This window comes from Cygnus atratus, chromosome 8 (genome assembly GCF_013377495.2).
Source record: "Cygnus atratus isolate AKBS03 ecotype Queensland, Australia chromosome 8, CAtr_DNAZoo_HiC_assembly, whole genome shotgun sequence".
Taxonomy (NCBI): domain Eukaryota; kingdom Metazoa; phylum Chordata; class Aves; order Anseriformes; family Anatidae; genus Cygnus; species Cygnus atratus.
In genome coordinates, this window is record NC_066369.1 from 15,370,493 (window position 1) to 15,384,568 (window position 14,076).

Below are 14,076 nucleotides of genomic sequence, written 5' to 3' on the forward strand. Positions count from 1 at the left end.
TATTTACCTACCAAATGTGTTGAAACCTCCTGAAGAAAATTCACTGAATAACTGTCATATTAATGTTGCTGCTGCCAGCAGAGCTGACATTTTTTATGATGTTTGAGTTTTGTGTTCCTTGTGTTTTTCTGCTGTCCAGATTTAATGTAAAAAATGTGAATTAATGTCTTCTGATAACATCCAGCAAGAGGAGAGATCCTCTTCCTTTGCCATGATAATTCAGGTAATAACAATGATTATTTTGCCAAACTGAAGCTACATTCCTTGCACCCAAATCAGCTTATTTCAGTGCTTCAAGAGCACTCCGAAATCAGGGATGGGGCACAGTCAGCTTTCTACTTTTTCCATCTGGATCTGTGGGAGGAGCCTGTGTTACCCGCTCCTGTCCTAGCCACTGAAGATGTGAAAAGTAGATCATTCCCTCTGTTTTGCAACAACTTTTTGGTTACCTGCAGGCTGTTCCCGTGTCTAGCCTTAATTTACCACCTTTCAGCTATCCTTTTGGTTTTAATTCCTACATCGCATTTTTCAAGCTTCTTTTAATTCATCTTCTCATCAGAGTCTCAGAAACGGTCTGCTGCTCTCTTGGAACATGGGGCCCAAAACTGGATATGATACTCCAGATTAAATTGTATAATAAATAATAGAAAATGAAGCAAGAATACATTGCATATCTTGTATGCTGTGCTTTGTTCAAATATCGGTAGGAAGCCTTTTCCACCTCAGTGTGTGAACATTAAATCCCGTTTAGCTTGTGATCCTGAGTAATATCTTGAAACGCAGCCGTCACCAGGCACTGTACATGTTATTTTTGTGCAATTGCCTTTTCTCGTCTAATGCGCAACACATCGTTTTTGATCTTCGACCAGCACACTGTTTTTACAAGAGACATCTTCAACTGATCAGCTTTGTAATTCAAATCCTAATTCTACTCTCTTCCTCTTGGGTCGTCCGCTAATATTCACCCTGCCCCAGTCATTCACAGAAACATATAATGCGGGTACCATAACCAGCCCTTGCAAAATCCCATTGAATGTCTCCTTCAGACTGGACAGTAAACAAATAAGCAGTTGAAGGAAGTCTGCAGTCCATGGTTGCTTTCTTTGCGTTGTATTGTAATTCCATATTTTTCTCTACCCTTAGAAGCCTGAACACAAGAAATGCCAGGTGCTTATTTCTGTTGACAATCTTACAAATTTGGAAAATGATGTTCCTTCCATGCATGGCACAATGTTTCAAAACCCAGTATTTCATCTTTGAAGTTCAGAACCAAGGTCAAGACCTATCACTACAGACATGCCTGCCACTTAACAAAGCTTTTTAATACTGTGTTTATTCTGTTCTCATCAAAAGCATTCCCAAGCATACAAAAAATAATCCCATCCATTGTTTCAGCAAATATGGACTGAAATTCTCTTTTTTGAATTGAAATTGTTCCAGTGGTTGCATGGTTGTATTGCAACTTGCACAGAAATACGGTTGCATTTATAAGCACTCAAATACTCCGTCAGTAGTTGCTCCAGATGCTGTGGGGAATTGGTGATGGCTCTCACTAGGACAGGCATCGTTCTGTAAATCCACCGTGTAATATACAATGGGATTCAGTGCTCTCTTACACCTTTTCTGATTTAAATGTAGAGATGGTCTTTGGTTTGGGGTTTTTTTTGGTGTTGGTAAGAGACACTCATGTTCATTGATGCTCACTGATCCGTGCTTTTTTTTTTTTTTTTTCCCAGTAACGATCACTTGAGACCGGCGTGTTAGATAAACTGGCTAAAAAGTACTGTTTACAAACATGACATTACACTGGAAAATGTTTGTCTTCCAAAGCTGCAATAATTTTTATTGGAAAAAAGATGATTTCCTCCTTATCATTACTTTTCTTTCTTGTAGGTATGTGTTTCCCTGTACCTTTGTTTTCCACTGTCTCTAATGGCATCCTAACAGAGGAGCACTCTGGAGGAAGCTTTGGAGGAGCGAAATGAAGTGCTTTTGTGTGCATGAGGGGCACTTCTGCTATGTACAAAGAGCAATTTGAGGGGAAGAGCAAACTTCTTGTCTAGTGAGTCTGTTTCTTGACAGTAAGGAAAGACTGCAGAGAACGTGAAAGCAAAGAAGCAGCAGCTCTTGTTATGTGGCTAAGGTAAAAGTCTTTGTAGCAGCGATCCATGTTATGGTGAATGGCAAGAAAAGGATTTGCTGTGGTCAGAGAAAAGGTTATTGCTACTAATGAGAGACAGCTGGGAAGTCTGGGTGCTCAGACACTTAACGCTTATTGTCATGCTGCAGTGGTCATTATGGCTTTTCGTAGATAGCCATGTTGTTATGATCAATAAAAAACAAAACAAAACATTTTGACTTCATAGTAATTCAAACTAAATATCTCATTTGAAGATGATGTCCAGGTTGTGCAGAATATCAGAAATATTTCTTGAAAGAGGCAAAAGCTGGGAGAAATGCCACTGAGGAAACAATTTTGGTTTTGCCAGATTGAAAAGACATGCATATACCCATTTGGGGATGTCATAGAAGCTGAGATTTATTTTTGCCAGAAGAAAAAGGGATGGGACTCTCTCAGCTCATCTTTAAGTGCTTAGAGATCTTTGGCAAAGTGCTATCAATGTTTCCACCTGAAACAGTCCTCCTTCGACTTTTATGACTGGAAAATTAGCTAAGTATCAAACCATGGCACCGAGAGATCATGAAATAAATCAGTTTAGAGACAGATGGTGATAAGCTGTGTAATAGGGCAGGTAGCCCCAAGGTAAACTTGTCAAAACAAGTGCGTATTGTAAAGTGTTATACAAATTATATGCTAGCCACTGATGTTTTCCCTCATACAAATACACGTAAACGTCTACCAATGGTTAATTTCTTCAAATTTCTTTAGATCCTGAAAATGTCTCAGATCGTATCACAACTGGTTTAGATTAAATGTGATTATTCTCTGTTAATTCATTTGTAGCACGCAAAGTAGAAGCAAAACCAGTGCTATGTGATTTATTTAGGTAATCAACAGGGCTTTATAAATAAGGCAAAGGCTGAACTTCACTACTCAAATAACAATCTTACTGCTCCAAAAAGCCAGTTCCCAGCAACATACAGAGGATTTTGACTCACTGCTCTGTTCTAAGTATCTTAAGGCAATGTTTTGCTGTTGTTATTTTCTGCTGAAAGCTGGTTTTATGATTAAGAGAGATTAGATTAGGCAAGATTTCCAATTCAAGGAGCCTTGGGGTTGTCTAGAAAGGTTGTAACTGGCTTTCACTTGATGCCACTCTGGAAATCACTGGTGTCTTTTTTTGTTTGTCCAGAGTAATGCTTATAGATGGTAAAGGTACCTTGGCATTCCCTTCCTGTGCAATTCAGCTGGTGAACACAAATCACTTTTGTGATACAGCCTCATCTACTAAAGGACATCATTTTTGCATCCCAAAACTTTTCAAAACATGAGCTGCAAAATGTTAGCAGTAATACTTTGGCAAAGGCTTTGCAGGGTTACACCCAGTTTGAGGTTCCCTATCAGCCTCCACATTGCTGAGAGCATCGCAAATGAACCAGTAGGCAAACGACAAATATTCTTTCAAAAAAGGCCAGACCGCAGAAAACACAGAACACAGTCTGACCGGTATGGTTAGTAAATATTTGAAGATTTGTGAGCTAATTCTGTTAGCAGACAGTGATGAGGAGGGATGAATAAATTTGATGTAATCTGCGTTATTTATTAGGTTCGTATTCAAAGTCCAGTTCCTTTCAGTGGAAGAGGAATCAAAGATGTGACAGTTCAGTTGCAGATTCGTGTGTCTTTTCAGCCCATCTCCTACTCATATGCTCTCTGCCGTTTAAGAGTTTTCACCCGGTGGTGACATGCCAGCCCATTTATGCAGAAACCATACTACTCCGGTACAAGAATGCCTTGCCTCTGCCATTTATCCCTAAGGCTCCATCAGCATGTGTTTTTAATGTCTTTCCTCCGCCAGGTGGCTAGACATGTGGGTAAGGCTCCCCTGAGTTCTCCCTCCAGGCTGAACTGTCCCAGCTCTCTCAGGCTCTCCTCATACGTCAGATGCTCCAGTCCCTTAACCATGGCTGGACTCCCTTCAGTACGTCCATGTTGGTCTCGTACTGGGAGCCCAGCACTGGCTACAGCACTGTCAATGTCTCACCAGTGCTGAGCAGTGGGGAACCCCCTCGGCCAGCTGGCATCTCTCCTCCCAGTGGTGGCCTTTGCCAGCAGGGCACACAGCTGGCTCATGCTCAGCATGGTGCCCACCAGGACCCCCAGGTCCCTTCTGCCAGACTGCTTTCCAGCAGCTGGGGTTGTTCCTCCCCAGGACCTGGTCTTTCCCCATGTCGAACCTCATGGTTCCCCTCTGCCCACTTGTCCAGCCAAGCCGCTCTGCCCAGTGATGTCCTTGACTTAGGGCAGGGCACGACTGAGCGCAGCGCTTCGCAGTGCTGTAGGCTGCGGGGGTGCCACCTTCAGCCTGCTCGTTCACCTGATACCAGATTGTGTAAGTGTTGTCCTCGATGTTGTAATGTTCAGCGCTTGGTATGGAGATGTACGAGACGAAAAGCAGCAGTGGCTGAGATCAGTAGTGTTCACTGCTACAGTAGATAGCTACTGCATGCCAAAAACTGTACGCATCTTTTTCACATCTCTGTTCTTGTTATCTGTGACGTGATAACAAAGAAGATGTGTACAGAAACTTCCTCCTTAGTGTCTGGGACCCTAAGCTCGGACTCATCATTCAGCTGCGAGAACAAGGTGGGCTGCAGCACTGTGGGTGCACCGTGCTCTCACTGAGGCAATGTGAGTGGCATTGTCTCTTCTTTTTGCACGCCGTCTCTTTCTGTGCCTTATGTGATGCCGGTATTTTCACTGGAAACACAGAGCTGCATTGCTGCGGCTGTCACTGAGACTAAGGGCAGAGGAGTAACCTGGTGTGAAATACAAAAATTTTTCTGTGGCTGTTGGATTTCCTTCGTTCTGTACCCATGTGTGTACACTATCTGTGCTGCCAGCCTCCTGCTCTCCCAGAGGGTGCCCTGGGAGTGCTCCCCGGGGCGATCGCTGCCACTAAGCTTTGCAGCACTCCCTGGCCTTGCCGTCGATGGAGGGTAGGGAAGGGATCCCCCGGACACATGGTCATGGCACAGTGCTGCTTCAGAGCATGTCCAAACCGCTGCTCTGGGTGCTGAGTTGCTTCCTGGCTTGATTGTTCTCCTGATACCTTTGTCATCTGGCAATTCATAAATTATCAGGTGAACTTCTGCTTGTGTAAAAGATTAAAGCTTTTTTTTTTTTTTTTTTTTTTTTTTTTTTTTTTTGTATCTCTGTGCCTTCATCTGTAAGCAGGTATTCTTCTTTTTTATTCCTTGTATAAAATTCATCAAATCAGGTGACAAAGCAGCCGTGCATGCTGCCTGGCAGCAGTTGCATGCTGAAGGTACTGGAGAGCTGAACTCAATGACCTAAAAAAGTAATTGGAGTTGTGTTCATTGCATCTGTGCATGCAAATGTGCTTATAAAAACATCTGCTTGCACACTAGGAATTACATCTAACATTATTTAAGAGGCACAGCTGGATAAATTGTGCTTGGTTGTTAAGTTTATTGGTGCAGCGCTGCTGGCTAGTGTTTCTTGTCTTTCTCAACTCATACTCAGAGCTACCCTGGGCCTGGCTTTCCTCTTTCTGTTTCAGAAAGTCCATCCAGGGACAGAAAAGACAGAATCATCTAGGTTAGAAGAGACCTCCAAGATCACCTAGTCCAACCTCTGACCTAACACTAACAAGTCCTCCACTAAACCATATCACTAAGCTCTACATCTAAACAGATAAGGTCATCTGCTAAGAGTGTCTCAAATCCCATGTGGAGCACCAGGGCCCGACAAGCTGAGCTCCCAGAGCACTGCCGCAAGTGCAGGAGCTGGAACCCCCCTCAGGCTTCCCAGCAAGAAATCTGGCTGTGCTTGAGCAAGGCAGTGGCTGCTCAGGCTTTTTACCATTTATGACCGTCGGTGTAAGAACGTGTTTTTAGCTTTCTGGCCTTCACTTGATTTCTCAATTCATTGTTGAATAACTACAGACGCTAGTCTGTCTGGGTTTGTGCTGATTCTCCGGACAGTGACCAAACCATGTGTGAAGAAGAGGTTCAAGCCCAGAAGCCTGGAGGATCCTCCATCTGCCCACAGGTTTTCTCCAGGGATGAAGCAGCCCTGCCCGGCAGCGCTCAGCCCCACACCTCCGTACGTCAACACACCTTGGCAGGTGGGCACGGAACGGAAACGTGCCAGACTGCTGCAGCGCCGTGCCTCGGTGAGCGGCCATGGGCAGCGTGGCGGTGGCAACACGTCCCTCCCTGCACTGTCCCACCCATCCTGGCCACGGCCTGCATGCAGCTGGGGGGCGGATGGTTGGATTCCAGCCTCATAAACTAATCCGTGTGTTTCAAAGGTCATAACGCGCTGGCAGTGGTCTTAGAGTGGAGCTGCCAGAAGTAGAAATGCCTCTGAAGTCAAAGGGTGCCAGAGCTCCCACTTGTACCTTGAGAACATAGTCCTGCTGGAATCGCCATGCTGCCGTGGGAGTGATGACGCTCGCTTTACTCATTATCCTTCTGCTTCGTTTAGCATTAACTGTCTGCCCTGTACTTGGCAAGGGGACATAACCTGTCAGGCACTGTTACTCCCGCATTTTCCGAGCATCGTTCTCTTCTGGTAACTGTTTTCCCTTCCGTCCATAGTGGTGTGTGCCCTGCATCAATCCATTGCTGTAAACATATAATAGCTTTTATATTCAGCCAGTGCAGGAAAACAAACAGTGGTGAATTCCTGGCTCAAAGCCTTGGCAAGCCAGCCTTGTACAAAAGGTGTGGGGGGACCCCTTACCCATCTCCGGTTCCCGAACACATCCTACGTAGTCAGTGGGATCATTGCAGCTTCCCGGCCTGCCTCTGGCTCCTGGCCCAGGGCTCCTCCCTGCCCTCCTTTTTGTGCTGTATTCCTCTGGAGGACTTAGATCCGGAAGAATTGCGCAAAGTGCTGCATCTCTGCATGGGTTGCCTAAGCAAGTCATTTGTGGGAGAAAAAGGGGGACCGGCTGTGCCCTAGCAGCATGGTGTCCTGGGCGGTGTAACACAGGGCCACGTGGCGCACAGGGCCGGTGCCCAACGTGTGCGTGCATGGAGACTTGTGTGACCAGCTGTGTGCCACTGGAAAGCCACAAGATGTCACACTTAAACCACCAGCATATATAAATTCATCTCTTCAACGTATAAAACACATTTGCCATCTTTTGTAGGGTCTGCTTCATCTCTGTAGCACAGTTAGATGCTGCCCTGTTAGTGCCTAGGGGAGGCCCAGGGATGCAGCAGGTGTCATGGGTGTGGGTCAGGATAAGGGTCAGGAGGAAAAGCCGTGTCCCTTCCCTGAGAACCAAATGGCAGTGGGAGTAGGCTCATACAAAATGGTGATCACACAGCCTCCAGGTAGCATGAAGTGTTACCGGCTTGTTTTTTTTGGCCTGTCTGAAAGATTCGAGAGCAGTTGCTCTCACTGGGACCACCTGCTTATTTGTTGTTGTTCTAAGGTCATTCAGTGCTCTTCATACAGCTATTGTACAGCATGAAACAGCCACCAGCATATACTGACCGTGTCCCTCTAACAATTCCAGGATGCGAGCAGGAATGGTGATAGTGCACTTGGACAAACAGCAGGAACCAGTCAGTTACATGCAGTAAAGATCAGAACGTTTCCTTCACATACTTCTCTTTGCATCTTTTAATGGCTACGTACTTCCCTCGTTGTCCTGGCGGTGGGGTGGTTGTTCTTTGTTTTTAATAAAGCTTTAGCTTGTCCTACACACCACACTAACATGCTAGGAAGGGTGTTTGCTCTGCAATTAGGTAGCCAGAAAGTAGTGAAAGGTATTTCTGTCTGAGAAAGAGGCCATGTCTCTAGCTGAACTCTAACAGTGTTCCCGACTCTTTGCATGGCGCCTCCCACCAAGCACAGTGGCTTCAGCACCAGGGCTTTGGCCCTGCTGTGCACCTGTGGCTGTGTCCTGCTGGCTGCAAAGAGAAAGTCAGTCACTGGGCTGCTTCTAATCTTTAAGCCACATGATGGACAGAGAAAGTAATTAATTTCTACCATTCCTTGATGCATTATTTAATTAAGATATAGGGTGATGACTGGGTAAGGCCAATGGAGAGCCAGCAGTTTGTTTTCAGCACTGATGCCAATGTAAGTGAGGCTCCCTAGGAGATCCCATATTGCTCGCTGGACCAGCCCCAGTTCTGTAGAGGGGAACTGGCCAACAGGGCTGCAGGCTCGAGCCTACAGCTGCAGTCCTTAGACATTGAAACCCCATGCAGTTACTTTATTTTAATGCAAAAGATAAAACTCCACACACAGGATTTTGCTAACCTTACCTAAAGTAAATATAAATACAGTAGAATATTTATTGTTCATTAGGATTTATAAAGATTTTCTTTTTAAACGCTAACAATTAACAACTGCACAATTTGATGTGGGCATGTGCACATGCACACAAACCAACCTGCCTCTTACCACTCAAGTTAGTTCACAAACTAACTAATGGCACAGCTGACATTCCGGCCTGTTAGGACTAGGGTCAAATAGTTTTTGGAGGTAGAACTGAGCAGATCTATTTGCTCTGCCAGTTAATCCAACATTTGTGAGTCTTAAAGCACATGGGATTGGCATTTTGTAACATAGAATGAAATGTCCAAGGAAGAGAAGGGCATGGCCCATATCCTCCTTTCTAATTCAAAAGTTCCCTTCAGCCAGTAAATGACTGAAAACCATACAGCTTACACCATACAATAAACCTAATTTTGCTCTTTCCTCAGGCCTGTGGTCCTGTGGCACCACCTCAGCATAAGCATCTCATGCCCAGATGGGCAAGCAGCTCCTCCTGTTCGAGCTGCTGCTGGACACCTGAAAAACACAGCACGGGACACCAACCAGTAGAGACAATTACATGGATCTGTCTGGAAATGTCATTGATTTCTGTCTGGTAAGTAAGTTCCTAACCCTAAACTAAGTAATAAGGTTGCCATAAAGCATTTGAATCCCATTATTTCTTTATTTCCCCTCCCAAGCAGCGTATAATAGACACTGGTTCTTTTCCTTCATGCCTCACAGTGGAAATAAATTCCTTCAAGGAAATAGTTTTCAGTGTGCTTATCAGCCTTAAAAGAAATTGAATGGCTATACTTCTTAGCGCTTACTCTCATTTGTTGTTCCTTCTCAGCATTACCATGAAAGTTATCTCCTTCTTAAATTGCTTTTACTTTTCAAGTCAGGCTTACAAGAAACCAACCTGTTTCATTTGAAATCTGTCATTTGTATAAATAATTTGTACAAAGAGCAAAATGATGTTAAACATCCTTATTTTTCAGGACTGTCTCACTTCTTGCAATGGATACTGAACAAAAAGCAGTTGACGAAAAATGGTAGGGCTTTCACTAGGGACGATTATTAAAGGAAGCATAGATTCAAAGTTCCATTAAGGAGCTTTTTGGCCCTGTTGTGAAAAAATGCTCTTGAATGCTGGTGATAATAGCTCACTTTGCCTTAGTGTCAGGTGGAGGGAAGACAGCAGAAGTCAGGTGGGTTATCAGTGGCAGGAATTATTCTTGGGCTATTCCTTGCAGCCCAATCATGCTGCAAGAATCTGAGGCTGTCTCAGCAGCAGGGGTTCTGTTGACATCTTGTTCTCACATTGAAAAACTGCAGAACTTTCACAGGGAAAACTGATAGTTGCCAGTAGGTTTTAATCTCAATGCCCTCTGTGGATTTTTTTTCCCATTTTCTTTTTTTATGTGCATTGGAATTACAGCAATGTATTTAATGTTTGGCAAGAATATTTACAAATAGACACTTCCTATACATGCAACAAAAATTTAACTTTTAGCAAAATCCATTTTCTCAGAGGAAATGACATGTCTCCTAGACAGTAGATGCTGGCTAAACTAAGAGGACTTGGTGTAAGTAAGAGGACTATGGTAAGTGCAACAGCCTCTGTGACTTTTTCTGAAAAACTGGAGGATGGGGGAAGCCAGCAGATCATTAAACAGGAGACGTGGCTGCATTTGTGTAAGCAGCTCCCTGGTTTGCTGGGCACAGTACTTTTCACATTCTTCACTGGTACTAAAGGCAAGTGCCTTACACGTGGGAAAGACTTTATTTATTTATTTATTTTTTACAATGATAAAACTTGCAGCAATCTCAAAGGCAATGGGAACTTTTATTTTGATTATTTCCAATGTACTGACATTGTCCTCTTATGAAACCTTAACTGTAGAACACTCTTGAGATACTGCATAGAAAATACAAATAGGAAAAAACATATATACACTTTCATAAAAATAGAATACATCTTGGCAAAATTACTTGTGTACAGTGTATTGACATTATTGAACCAAACTTACTACATCTTTGGAGAAAAATGTTCTATTTGAAAGAAAACAAAAAACAAAACATTTAAACTGAGGTGGGAGTACTGAAATGGATATGGTTTTGAGCTAAATAAATGGCTATACCAGAATGTCAAATGTCAACTAAAAAAAATTATAAAATACTTGCTGTATAAAGTAGAAGTAGCCATGTTGTTTTTTTCTTCCAAACGATAGCGATGTTCCTAAACTTGCACAGAAAACAAATGTACCAATTCCAAATTCTACGGTAGATTCTTTAGCTGAAAACAAACTTTACTAATGTCATGTTTCAGCACTTGCAATCATTAAGTACAGTGGTATTTGTTTTATTTTTTTGAGCACATGACATAGTATATGTACAGGCCTAGTTCTATCAGGTATTTGATAAGAAAAAAAAATCTAACAGATCTAAAATTTAACACACTTAGCAACCTTTAACATATGTAGACCATTTGAAATTGCCATTTCTTCTTCTGGTTAGGCATTTCTTTAGTTGCTTTTAACAGAGGCTGCTCCTTGCTTACTGCTTTTGACCACATACTTCAGCTCATACTTTGATTTGTTCTGCTAGTTTTCAGAACAAATTGTGGAAGATGACTACTAATGTAGCCAGTTGTGTAATAAATACAGGAAGCGGTAATGGGTCCTCAAAGCCATGGATTTTCCTCCTGACTTGGAATAATGGGACTGTATAGGCAGCCTTGGGGTAGGAAAAAGAAAAGAGCATAGCACCGTTTTCAAGTTACATGGTTCACAACTGTTTGGCAGGCAGTAGAATCAGTCTGGAAGTGGTAATACCCACTGGCATTTATGAATGTGGTTAAAATACTGTGATTACTGTCAAGTAGTTTGGGTGTTTAATAGGGATAGGCTGACACGGCTATATAAACAATGAAAGTTGTCTGATACTCAATGTTTCCATCAATGCTGTAGGATAAGGCTCTGACTCTCATGCGGTATGTCTTTGGCTCTCGCAGTGGTCTGATGGTGAACACAACTCCTTTCAAATTCTCATCTCTCAGGGCAAATGGGATTGTGGGGTCCTCATCTGCCATTAAAAAAGTTGTCCTTGGATGCATGACTTGATCTTGTGTATAGGCAACCAGTCGGATTAGATCCTGACCAGCAGCTATGCCAAAGGGGAGGGAAAGGAGTTTGTATTCCAAGGCGTAGGTACTCAGGGCACACTCCAGATCGTTGGCTGGGCAGTTTTTGAGACAGAACCTGGGAATAAACAGAGCACTGTAAGTCCTACTCCAGTACCTGCCATGTAGTGCCTAATCCCTTGGCTAAAGATCTTCCCATAGATCCTGTTGTGATATACAGATTCAAACTTCCCAAGAGAGCTAAACTCATGCGCTCCTTATCCATTCTTCCTTAAAGTTGCATCCCAGTTTAACATCCCATCTTCCTCAACAGGATCATCTCAGAAAACACCAAGAGGATATATAAAAGAAAAAACAACAAAGGCAGTATTTGCCATTGAAGTGAATGGTGCATGTTTTAGTGGCCCTGCTCTTAAAAAATAGAGTTGAGAATATTTGTGTAAAGCGTACTGGCAGCTCCATGTGATGTGTCTGTGTGTTAAATCATAAAATAAAGAATTTGGAATAAAGAAGGGCAGAATTAATTTTACTTCTACTAATCTGTAGTCAAAATAGAAGGTCCCTTAACTCTGTTCATCAGTGAACATTTATCCATTTCAACTTAAATGTCATTCTAGTTCGTACTCAGAAACCATCTTTTGTGATCAGACTGAACCAAACTATTTCCCTGCTTACATTTTAAGATTAAAAATAGTTAATGTGTTGTTTATTTTTCAGAAGAGGAAAAACATAGAGTAACTTAAAGAAAAACTGCCTATGAACTGTAGTGTTATTTTCACAATGAAAATAATACTTTTAAAACTTTGAAAATGATGGCAAATTAGGACTTCACAGAAGTAAGTCAGAAAACTTAGATGCAAAGGTAGCCCTGTAAATGACAAATGAATGATGCTGAATCAGGAAAAAGGATTAAAGCACACTGCCTGCCAGGGTTCATTTAAGAAAAAGACATTCTGATGCTATTTCCATGTGAATTAATAGTAACATTCTGCATGGATACTGAGAGCCAGCCAGCTGCCTGGACCTCATACTTTCTTGTTCTGCTGGAAACAGGAAATACTGCTGCTCTATACTGATACTGCTACTACTGATAATCTTGAGTTTTAATGCTTCACCTTTTGCTAGAATAAGCTTTATTTATGTCAGTTAAACTTAGATAAAGTTTATTCTGATGATTAAAGGTTAAGTATTTGAGCTTGGAGTGGGCAGGAAAACAAGACTTAAAAGGTGCTGCAAATAAAACATACCCAGAAAGAGGTTCTCGCTGATAGTTCGGTGGACAAGGTGTGTCTATGCACTGGTAGCTGCCTCTCATGTTGAAACACATTTGATTTGATCCACAATCAATGTTCTGTTCGAGACACTCATCAATATCTGAAGGTTACAAAAAAATAGGTAAATTAGTTGCTGGTACCATGACGAATTTAACAGAATTAGAAACTAGTTGGATCAGTAAAGGCTGAACAGAAGACAGAGGGCACCTGTACCCACAAGTGAGATCTTTCAGAACCCTGTCTTGCTATCTGAGGCACTGGAATTACTGGTTCCAATAATATGCATTTATTATATTTCATAAACCATAGTTGTCTTGTCAATAGAGGCTAATTAGTTTTTTGGTTTTTTTTTGTGGAGCAGAAAATCTGGCCACCTTTTTTTTTTCTTCTGTCCTTCTCATTTTCTCTCTTTTTTTTTTTTTTGACAGAGACAGGTTAAGGATTTTATTGGCTTTGACCCTAGAGTTGCTGTGTACTTGCATGAGTTAAATGTGTAATGTGTAAACGTGTAATGTACAAGAGGTAACTTCAGAGAATAAGAAGTTGCAGTTGTCTAATTTGCCAGTATTATAGAAAGTGTTATAACGTGAAATACTTGCCATTTTGAATGCTGTATCTCAAAGCAAATTCAACAAGTGCTTATACATGCTCTGAATATGATCTATATCTTATGATTTACGAACACGTTTCTGAACACTTAAAGAGACTTCTGTACCTTGGCAGGTTTTGCCATTGGGTGTAAGACGATAACCAGGTGGACAAGTACACTGGTAACTTCCTAGGGTATTTCTGCATTCATGCTGACAGGTATCTCTGGTTTCACATTCATCAATGTCTGTGGAAAAGAAACATGGAAAGATGGAAAGATAAAAGTCAGGCTTACCAGAACATAGGTATTTCTTGTTCTATTTATGTACAAACATATGGACGGAGCTGGAAGTTACGGGGATCTTGTTTTCTAAGGGGGTTGAAAGACTAAGCCTAGCAAATTCCTTCCCAACTTACCTGCTTCCATTCCCTATAGCTTTTAAAACCTTATGCTTTTTTTCCCTATAGCTTTTAAAGCCTTACAGCTTTTATGGCTTTTAAAGCCACCTGTCCTGGTTTCGGCTAGGATAGAGTTGATTTTCCTCCTAGTAGCTGTTATGGTGCTGTGTTTGGGATTTGGGATGAGAAGAATGTTGCTAACACCCTGATGTTTTAATTGTTGCAGAGCAGCGCTTTCACTAAGC

The 14,076-nt window shown here is 42.3% G+C and overlaps 1 protein-coding gene across 1 annotated transcript in view; it reads right to left on the bottom strand.

Moving 5' to 3' along the window:
- Positions 1-10,255: 10,255 nt before the first annotated feature.
- HMCN1 (hemicentin 1) overlaps positions 10,256-14,076 on the bottom strand; it is a 203,689-nt gene continuing 199,868 nt past the window's right edge. The window contains exons 105-107 of the mRNA XM_035537930.2: positions 13,560-13,679; positions 12,818-12,944; positions 10,256-11,688 (exon numbers count right to left, since the gene is read on the bottom strand). Of these exons, the coding sequence (XP_035393823.1) occupies positions 11,322-11,688; positions 12,818-12,944; positions 13,560-13,679 (614 nt within the window). The 3' untranslated portion in view covers positions 10,256-11,321. The remainder of the gene's footprint in view (positions 11,689-12,817; positions 12,945-13,559; positions 13,680-14,076) is intronic.